The following is a 10,571-nucleotide window of genomic DNA, read 5'->3' on the forward strand; positions in this document are numbered from 1 at the left end:
TGATTAATCAGCTGAGGGAATCCATGCTAAGGGACAGGCGGTTCACCAGCTTTTTCTCCCAATTCCTTCCACTCTGTTCCCTGACCCTCTGTGACCAGTGTCAGAAGCACCCAGAGAAAATGGTAGCTCCTTTAAGCAGGTTAGAAAACAGGCCCCCATGGCCCATTGCAGTGCGTCACACATGTAATCCCAGCACTTTGGGAAGCTGAGGTGGGCGGATCACTTGAGGTCATGAGTTCCAGACCAGCCAGGCCAACATGGCGAAACCCCATCTCTACTAAAAACAAAAAATTAGCCAGGCATGGTGGCGCATGCCTGTAGTCCCAGCTACTCGGGGGGCTGAGGCAGGAGAATCGCTTGAACCTGGGAGGTGGATGTTGCGGTGAGCTGAGATGGCACCAGCGCACTCCAGCCTGGGTGACACAGTGAGACTCTGTCTCAAAAAAGAAAAAGAAAGAAAAAGAGAAAGAAAGAGAGAAGGAAGGAAGGAAAGAGAAAGAGAGAGAGAGAAAGAAAAAAGAAGAAAGAGAAAGAAAGAAAGAAAAGAAAGAAAGAGAAAGGAAGGAAGGAGGAGGGAGGGAAGGAAGGAAAGAAGGAAGGAAGGAAGGAAGGAAGGAAGGAAGGAAGGAAGGAAGGAAGGAAATGCCCCCCTCCCCGGGTGGGAGGAATCCAGAGGACCCCCTTACTTAGGGCTCATGCAGCCTGCCCCAGTCTAAGCCAGTCTGAAGGAGGAGAGCTTGGAGTGGGTCTCAGCCATCTTGCCCGCTCTGCTGGGCACTTTTGTTGGCACAAGGCACAACCCACACAGCCGCGCAGGCAGCCCTGCCCACTCTGCAGAATCCTATCTAGTCCCTTGGTTGGAACACTGGCCTTGTCACCTTCCCCAGGGTGATCTTCCCTGTTACATCTGTGAATGGTTTTGTAGAATCTTCTCTCTTCCCCTCCCCTCCCCTCCCCTCTCCTCTCCTCTTTTCTTTTTTTTTTAAGACAGAGTCTCACTCTGTCACCCAGGCTGGAGTGCAGTGGCACGATCTCAGCTCACTGCAACCTCTGCCTCCTGGGTTCAAGCAATTCTTATGCCTCAGCCTCCTAAGTAGCTGGGACTACAGGCACGTGCCACCACGCCCAGCTAATTTTTGTGTTTTTAGCAGAGACGGGGTTTCACCATATTGTCTGGGCTGGTCTCAAACTCCTGATCTCACGATCCACCCACCTCGGCTTTCCCAAGTGCTGAGATTACAGGCGTGAGCCACCCCACCCAGCCCTATTTTCTTTTCTTTTCTTTTTTTTTTAATTTTAAGATTTTAATTTACATAAAAAGTTCACCTGAAACATTTATCCCGTTTACATGCACTCAATTCTCTCATTTTTAGCAGTTTATGTAAATTACATCTGAAAACTGAGATATTAGACACCATCATTCAGTTAGTCCTTGTTAACCTTTTTTTATTCCCTTGGGATTTTTTTAAATTTTATTATTATTATACTTTAAGTTTTAGGGTACATGTGCTCAACGTGCAGGTTTGTTACATATGTATACATGTACCATGTTGGTGTGCTGCACCCATTAACTCGTCATTTAGCATTAGGTATATCTCCTAATGCTATCCCTCCCCCCACCCCTTTTCTTTTCTTTTTAATTTATTTTTTTTAGACAGAGTCTCACTCTGTCACCCAGGCTGGAGTGCGGTGGCGTGATCTCGGCTCACTGCAACCTCCACCTTCCAGGTTCAAGCAATTCTCGTGCCTCAGCCTCCTGAGTAGCTGGGATTACAGGCACCTGCCACCACGTCTGGCTAATGTATCTTCAGTAGAGACGGGGTTTTACCATGTTGGCCAGGCTGATCTCAAACTCCTGAGCTCAAGTGATTCGTCTGCCTCGGCCTCCCAAGGTGCTGGGATTATAGGCATGAGCCACCATGACCGGCCAGAATCTGTTTCTGTATCAAGGACTAGGGAAGGAAAAGGGCCCTCAGAGAACCAGAGAGAAAGAGTGGGAAATACATGGAGAAACATAGGTTAAGGCTTTTATATCTAACCTCATCACCAATGGGATTAGATCAGGGAGATCACTGATTACATGATTACATGTCTAGGCATTTAGACAGTGGTGAACCGATGAAGATTTTTAGGATGGACAAACATGCTTCAGTCTTTAAGAACCAGGTCAAATATTCTGTGTTCTGCAAAGCCTCCCCCAGTTTCCCTAGTCAGATTTCAGGCTCCTTCTTCTGAATTCTCATAACGCTTTCAACGCTCAATTCCATGTGAGACTCAAATCCTAGCGTAGGATGACTTTATATTATGGGTCTCTCTCTGTCATCACTAGACTTCAGTAGTGAGGGTAAGTACTGTTTCCTGTTCATCTTTACACCCCATGGGGTAGTGCTTGCCATGTGATATTAAGTAAATGAGTGAAGTCAGCATGAAAACAAGTTGGAGACCACATCTGTTTGGTTCATCATTATAGACCCCGCTGCTAGCATGATGCTTAGGCATGTAGAAGGCGCTCAGCAAACATTTCTGGAATGAGAAAGAAAAAGAGCATAAAAGAAGTTTGGAAGGCCGGGCACGGTGGCTCACACTTGTAATCCCAGCACTTTGGGAGGCCGAGGGGGGCGGATCACGAGGTCAGGAGATCGAGACCATGGTGAAACCCCATCTCTACTAAAAATACAAAAAATTAGCCAGGCGTGGTGGCGGGCGCCTGTAGTCCCAGCTACTCGGAGAGGCTGAGGCAGGAGAATGGCGTGAACCTGGGAGGCGGAGCTTGCAGTGAGCCAAGATCGCGCCACTGCACTCCAGCCTGGGTGACAGAGCGAGACTCCGTCCCCAAAAAAAAAAAAAAAAAAAGAAGTTTGGAAAAACGAGGCAGAAGATGAGATGTCAGGACATCAGTTGAGAGGGGCGGCAGCAGCAGGGATGGGCATGCTGAGGGGGAGTGCACTAGGCAGGGGCCGTGGGCTGATGAAAGGGGACACATGCTTGTCCCCTGTTTCAGAAAAGGGATCTGAACTAACATCACTCCCCTCTCCTACTCGGCTGCATAAATTATAGGAAATTTTTTTTTTTTTTTTAAAGAGAAGGGAGGCCAAGTGTGGTGGCTGACACTTATAATCCCAGCACTTCGGGAGGCTGAGGCACAAACATAGATTGAGCTCAGGAGTTCAAGGCCAGTCTGGGCAACATGGTAAAACCCTATCTCTACAAAAAAATTTAAAAATTAGCCAGGCGTGGTGGCACATTCCTGTGGTCCCAGCTGCTAGGGAGGCTGAGGTGGGAGGATCGCTTGAATCTGGGGGTGGGTCATGGCTGCAGTGAGCCATGATCATGCCACTGTACTCTAACCTGGGTGACAGAGCAAGACTCTGTCTCAACAAAACTAAACTAAACTAAACTTAAAATTGAGGCCATAATTGGCTTTGACAGTAAGAAAGAGATCTTTTTGTGGACCAGAAACTGTGGAAAATCCCTGAGACAATGAAAGCAGTTAAAATTGCACTGCAGAGGGAAAACCCACCAGAGGATGCCTGGGGAAAACAAGGACAAGGCTAACACAAAGGCAGCAAGAAGTCCTGGGACCCTGCAGAAGCTCTGAAGCGCGAGCAGCCACATGGTGAAATCAACATAAGATTACATGTGGGTGTTAAAAGTGTAAGAAAGATATGGGTGAGATAGAAATGTAACATATAACTTCTGGTTCAGTACAGGGGAAAAAAATGACCATAGAAAACATAATCAGTCCAACAAAATGGGGAAGAGAAAAATAAAGAGAATTCATGGAAATAGAAAACACAAAATTAGCTGGGTGTTGTGGTGCACATTTGTAGTTCTAGCTACTCAGGAGGCTGAGCTGGGAGGATCCCCTGAGCCCAGGAAGTCGAGGCTGCAGTGAGCTATATAACTGGGCTGCTGCACTCCAATGTGGGCAAAGGAGAGAGACCCCATCTCTAAATAATAAAATAAATAAATAAAAATTGAAAATACAAAAATAAAACACAAAATGGCAACAATCAGTTAGCCTACTTAGGAAAGAGAATCTCAGAATAAATAAAGTTGTTAACATACATCGTTAGTGAATGCCACATTCACTAATCTCAACACAATGTAATAAAAAAATCACCCAACCAAAAAAGCCCCCAAATTTATATACCAAAATTAAAAATCAGCCAGGCGTGGTAGCTCACGCCTGTAATCCTAGCACTTTGAGAGTCCGAGGCGAGTGGATCACCTGAGGTCAGGAGTTCGAGACCAGCCTGGCCAACCTGGTGAAACCCCGTCTCTACTAAAAAGACAAAATTAGCCGGGCGTGGTGGTGGGTAGCTATAATCCCAGCTACTTGGGAGGCTGAGGCATGAGAAGTGCTTGAAACCAGGAGGCAGAGGTTGCAGTGAGCCTAGACTGCGCCATTTCACTCCAGCCTGGGTGACAAGAACGAAACTGTCTCAAAAAATAAATAAAATAAAAATCATGCTTCTTAAGGAAGTCTTTGCTTAAGAAGAAGGGGAAAGAGGGAAAAGGAGTAAAAATGGATATTGCCTATTAAAACCCGTGAGAGTTACCCAAATTCGTAATTATAAATTCATTTATTAGAAAACAAAGAAAAATGAAAATCAATAACTAACCTTTTTTTCCTTTTTTTTTTTTTTTTTTGAGACAGGTTCTTGCTCTGTCACTCTGGCTGGAATGCAGTGACATGATTATATAGGTCACTGTAGCCTCAAACTCCTGGAATCAAGTGATCATCCCACCTCAGCTTCCTGAGTAGCTTTTTAAAAATTCTCTTTTGCAGAGATGGGGAACTTGCTACGTTGTGCAGGCTAATCTCAAACTGCTGGCCTCAAGCAATCCTCCTGCCTCAGCCTCCCAAAGTGCTGGGATTACTGGTGTGAGCCACCACACCTAGCCTGATTAGCCTTTCAATTTAAGAAGCTAGGGAAAAAACAAACAACAATAAAGAAGAAAGTGCAGAGAGAGAGGAGGAGGAGAATGAACAAAGCAGAAAGAAGGAATTAATAGAGATATAGCCAGATTTAATGACACAGAAGAAGTAGCAACAGCAAAATAATAGCGAAGATCAGGAAAACCAAAAGTTGTTTTTTGAACTAATAATGTAATTGTTAACATTTTTTGAGTATTTAATCATACAGTTTACTAATGTATTAGCCACAAAATTAATAACTCTTAATCCTCACCTCAATCTCCTGAAGTAGGTTCTATTATTACCCCTTTAGCAGACTAGTAAATTGAGGCACAGAGAGGTTAAGTAATTTGCCTAAGGTAACATGGTAAATGTCAGACTTAGGATTTGAATACAGCAGTCTGAGTGTAGTCTATACTGTATATTAATATTGTATATCAACAAAGTATACAAATATACTACTAAAGCTACTATCTTTGAAGTGAACAATTAAGAAAAAAAGAAGTCGGGTATGGTGGCTCACGCCTGTAATCCCAGCACATTGGGAGGTCAAGGTGGGAGGATCACTTGGGCTCAGAGGTTTGAGACCAGACTGGGCAACACAATGGGACCCCATCTCTACCAAAAATTTAAAAATTAACTAGGTGTAGTGGCGCACACCAGTAGTTCCAGTTACTCAGGAGGTTGAGACAAGAGAATCACTTCTGCCTAGGAGGTTGAGGCTGCAGCCAGCCGTGATTGCACCACTGTACTCCAGCCTGAGTAACAGAGCGAGACCCTGTCTCGAAAAAGAAAAAAGCACAAATAAATAACATTCAGATGAAAAGGAAGAGATAACTAAGGAAAAAAGAACCATTTTTTAAAGTATAAGAAAATTTATGTACTTCTTTGAAAACCTAGGGTTTGTTTCACAATTTCATAAGGAGAATGTATTTAAAAAGTCATTTAAAGGTCACGTTTATGATGTTACCTGTGGGCTTGTTAAAAACAACAGTGGCTGAGTGTGGTGGCTCATGCCTGTAATCCCAGCACTTTGGGAGGCCTAGGTGAGTGGATCCCTTGAGGCCAGGAGTGCAAGACCAGCCTGGTCAACATGGTGAAACCCTGTCTCTACTAAAAAAATATAAAATTAGCCAGGTGTGGTGGTACACACCTGTAGTCCCAGCTACTTGAAGCACAAGAATCGCTTGAACCTGAGAGACAGAGGTTGCTGTGAGCTGAGATCATGCCACAGCACTCCAGCCTGGGCGACAGAATGAGACTTTGTCACAACAGCAACAACAACAACAACAAAAAAAAAAAAAAAAAAAAAAAGGAAAGAAAGGTCACTTAAAGAAATGGAAAAGAGTGATGTATTACAACTATACCCAGTAACTAGCTATGGGAGTGGAGAGAGATTGAGGTGTCAGAGATGGTTCTAGAAACTTCTAGACAGTGAGACAGGATGAAGAGCATATGTTAGTTAATTCAGGTGGAAGATTGGAAGTGTTATTGGTATTTATGCTACACAAGCTTCATGAGATGGTTAGAAATTCAGTGGTAGAGATGTACATTTGGATTCAACAGGTTCAACAAATGCTAACTAACTGCTATGTCTACTTCGCAAAAGGCATGCATGAGTAGTTACTGTTTATCCTTCAGGGTACAAGCAAAGCTGTCATTGTGCAACACCTGGTTCACAATTGATATATTTTGGGTCAAAGGATACACACACACACACACATACACACACACACACACAATTTTCTAGAAAGAATAGTGAAGTGTAGGAGGCAGTCTGGACAGTTCATACTAAAACTGTCAAAAAGAAAAAGAAGTAGACAGTAACAAGGGCTGTGGGAAGGGAGCAAATCTATAAAATTTAAATAGAATGCATGATTCTTAAATCATAAAGTTCTTATAAACAAATAATAATAAAAATGTATCACCTTTTAAAAAGTTCTTTCTTTTAGAGACAGGATCTCGCTATGTTGGCCAGGTTGGTCTTGAACTCTTGGCCTCAAGAAGTCCTCCTGCCCTGGCCTCCCAAAGTGCTAGGATTACAGAGGTGAGCCGCCATGCCCAGCCTATATAGCCTTTTATGTATATAAAAGGCAAAGGAAATATTCAAAATGAAAACAAATGCACATAAAGTATAGGAAAAAGGCCCAACTTCGCAGATAGTGAAACATATATAGTTAAGGAGATAGAACTTCTTGCTCAGCAAAAGAGAAGAGATATGAGAGGCTGACATACCCATTGTTCAGAAGGCTCTGGAAAATGTAGAGTTCCCAGGCACCGTTGATAGGAGTAGAAATAAATACAGCCTTTCTGCAGGGCAGCCTGGCCTTGTGTATCACAGTTCAAGTGTGCATCCTTTTTGATCTAGCAATTCGACTTCTGCTTATCCCAGCGTCAGACTAGATCGAGTGTGCACTTTTCACTTTGTTTTGTATAACTAGTTGGTCAAAAGGTTAATTATGACGCATCAGTACTATGGAACTCTAGGCTGCTATGAAAAAAAAATGTGGCCATCCTTAGTGAATAATATAAATATGTGACACAGGCAACATATGAACAGTTTAATAACAATATATTGATAATTCAAAAATAAGGCTCTAAAATAGAATATACAGCCTGAGCCCACAGACACAAAATTGTGTGTGCATAGCAAGCTGTCTATAATGGTGGGTACTTGTCATGACTTGTAGCCTTTTTTCTTTTTCTTTTTCTTTTTTTTTTTTTTGAGATGGAGTCTTGCTCCGTCGCCCAGGCTGGAGTGCAGTGGTGCAATCTAGGCTCACTGCAGCCTCTGCCTCCCAGGTTCAAGCAATTCTCCTGCCTTAGCCTCCCGAGTAGCTGGGACTGCAGGTACGCACCACCACGCCCAGCTAGTTTTGTATTTTTAGTAGAGACAGGGTTTCTCCATGTTGGCCAGGCTGGTCCCGAACACCCGACCTCAGGTGATCTCCCCGCCTCGGCATCCCAAAGTGCTGGGATTACAGGCGTGAGCCACTGGGCCTGGCCTTCTATGTCTCTTTCTGTATTTCTCAAATTATCTATATGAATGCGTGTTAACTTCATATTTGGGAAAGGAAAGTAAATCTCTTCATTTCAGAGAAAAAATTTTAAAGTCATGAAACTCCCAAGGGAAAACCGAAGAATCAGTCCCTTGTATTAACTCCATAATTAACAGATTTCCTTTGTGGCCTTTCTCTTTTATGATTTTTCTGCATGGTTTTAGGATTTCTAGAGTGACATTTTATATCTAAGAGTAGACTCAATAATGAAATAAAATAGTTGACTATGACTTGATTTCTCCATTAATAAAAGGACCAAAATTGCTTTTTTAGTTATGTAGAATATCCTCTGAGACTTATGCATAATAAAAGTACTTGTCTGCACATTTCCTGAAAACATGTACATCTATTATATATCAGCTTAAACATTTTAAAAGTGATGTCTAGGCCGGGTGTAGTGGCTCACACCTGTAATCGCAGCACTTTGGGAGGCTGGGGTGGTGGGGGATCACTTGAGCCCAGGAGTTTGAGACCAGCCTGGACAACATAGTGAGACCTCGTCTTTACAAAAAATTAAAAAATTAGCGGGGTATGGTGGAGCCTGCTTGTGGTCCCAGCTACTCAGGAGGTTAAGGTGGGAGGATTGCTGAAACCCAGAGCATCAAGGCCACGGTGAGCTATGGTTGTGCCACTGCACTCCGGTCTGGGCAACAGAGTGAGACTCTGTCTCAAAAAATAAATAAATAAACAACAAACAAGCAAAAAAGTAATTGTCTACATAGAACAATTGTTTTTATTTAAATAACTTATAATATGGGCGCATAACATGTACATCTACATCAGATGGTAATCAGTGTTCTGTCTCGTTCCCACATTCAGATGTATCAGAATGTGGATGGTCGTGTTTCACAACGTCCTCACACCTACCAGAACAGGCCACCTTTCGGCACAGAGACGGATTCGGGGCCACTCTCTCCGCAGGCTCAGGTCGAAGATTCATAGAGGAACAATTTAGTTTTAAGGACTTCATCCCTCCACCTATCCCTAACAGGCTGTAGATTACCAAAACAAGATTAATTTCATCACTAAAAGAAAATCTATTATCAACTGCTGCTTCGCCAGACTTTTCTCTAGAAGCTGTCTGCGTTTACTCTTGTTTTCAAAGGGACTTTTGTAAAATCAAATCATCCTGTCACAAGGCAGGAGGAGCTGATAATGAACTTTATTGGAGCATCGATCTGCATCCAAGGCCTTCTCAGGCTGGCTTGAGTGAATTGTGCACCTGAAGTATGGTATATTCTTGTAAATACATAAAACAAAAGCATTTTGCTAAGGAGAAGCTAATATGATTTTTTAAATCTATGTTAAAAAATAATATGTAAGTTTTTCAGCTCTTTAGTGATATATTTTATGGATGGGAATAAAATTTCTACTACAGAATTGCCCATTATTGAATTATTTACATGGTATAATTAGGGCAGGTCTTAACTGGAGTTCATGAACCCCCTGAAATTGTGCACCCATAGCTACCTACACATTCCTTCCAAGCATGTGTGCTTTTACCCCAAGATATAAGGAATGCGTAGGCGGCTATGGTTGTCACAGCCTAAGATTTCTGCAACAACAGGGGTTGTATTGGGGGAAGTTTATAATGAATAGGTGTTCTACCATAAAGAGTAATACATCACCTAGACACTTTGGCGGCCTTCCCAGACTCAGGGCCAGTCAGAAGTAACATGGAGGATTAGTATTTTCAATAAAGTTACTCTTGTCCCCACAGTCCCCTTCGTTTTATTTTTATTTATTTGTTTGTTTATTTAATGTTTTAGTGACAAGGTCTCACCCTGTCTTCCAGGCTGGAGTGGAGTGGTGAGATCACAGCTCACTGCAGCCTGAAACTCCTGGCCTCAAGCGATCCTCCCACCTCAGCCTCCTGAGTGGCTGGGACTACGAGCACAAGCCACTGCGCCCAGCTAATTTTTAAAATTTTTTGTAGAGATGGTGTCTTGCTATGTTGTGCAGGCTGGTCACAAATTCTTGGCCTCAAACAGTTCTCTTGCCTCAGCCTCCTGAAGTGCTGGGATTACAGGTGTGAGCCACGGCGACCAGCCCTCTTTGTCCTTTGAAGCTTAGCACCCTCCATCCCGTAGGCTTATGATCTTGGCTTGTGCCCCTACCCTGCCCACCTCCACTTACACGACAGGTGCCACCAAATTCTGCCTCTTCTTTCTCCTCTACCTCCTGTTGTGTGTAGTGGTGAGGGACAAGGGCTCTGAAACCGGTCAGCCCAGGTTGGAATTCTCTTTTCACCTGGTCTTAGCTGTGTCATCAGGGGCAAGTAACTCAACTTCTCTAGCCTCAGTTTCCTTTTCTGAAAAATGGGACCACTAATGGCATCTCTTTTATAGAGTTGCTGGAATAATTAGATGAATTAAATATATATGTAGCTTAGAAATACAGAAATATAGAACATAAACATATACCTCATGTAGATCAATGCCTGGCACCTCAGTGTGACCTAACAGCATCATTTGTGCTTTCCTTTATAGTTTTAATCCTTTGCCTAGTACCAGGTCACCATAAACTCCCTTAGATTACCAGCCCTTTTAATGGCAGCAGTGGCCCATCTGGAGTGGCCACTGCAAAGATGC

At 43.2% G+C, this 10,571-nt stretch overlaps 1 protein-coding gene across 2 annotated transcripts in view; it reads left to right on the top strand.

Moving 5' to 3' along the window:
• Positions 1–9,699, top strand: part of FLT3 (fms related receptor tyrosine kinase 3) — a 99,212-nt gene extending 89,513 nt beyond the window's left edge. The window contains exon 24 of one of the 2 annotated variants that reach the window (XM_032150576.2): positions 8,800–9,699. In XM_032150576.2, coding sequence (XP_032006467.1) covers positions 8,800–8,922 — 123 coding nt within the window. In that variant the 3' untranslated portion in view covers positions 8,923–9,699. The remainder of the gene's footprint in view (positions 1–8,799) is intronic. The other variant, XM_032150577.2, reaches the window with a different exon arrangement.
• Positions 9,700–10,571: the final 872 nt, after the last annotated feature.

This window comes from Hylobates moloch, unplaced genomic scaffold, assembly GCF_009828535.3.
Source record: "Hylobates moloch isolate HMO894 unplaced genomic scaffold, HMol_V3 SCAFFOLD_4, whole genome shotgun sequence".
Lineage (NCBI taxonomy): Eukaryota > Metazoa > Chordata > Mammalia > Primates > Hylobatidae > Hylobates > Hylobates moloch.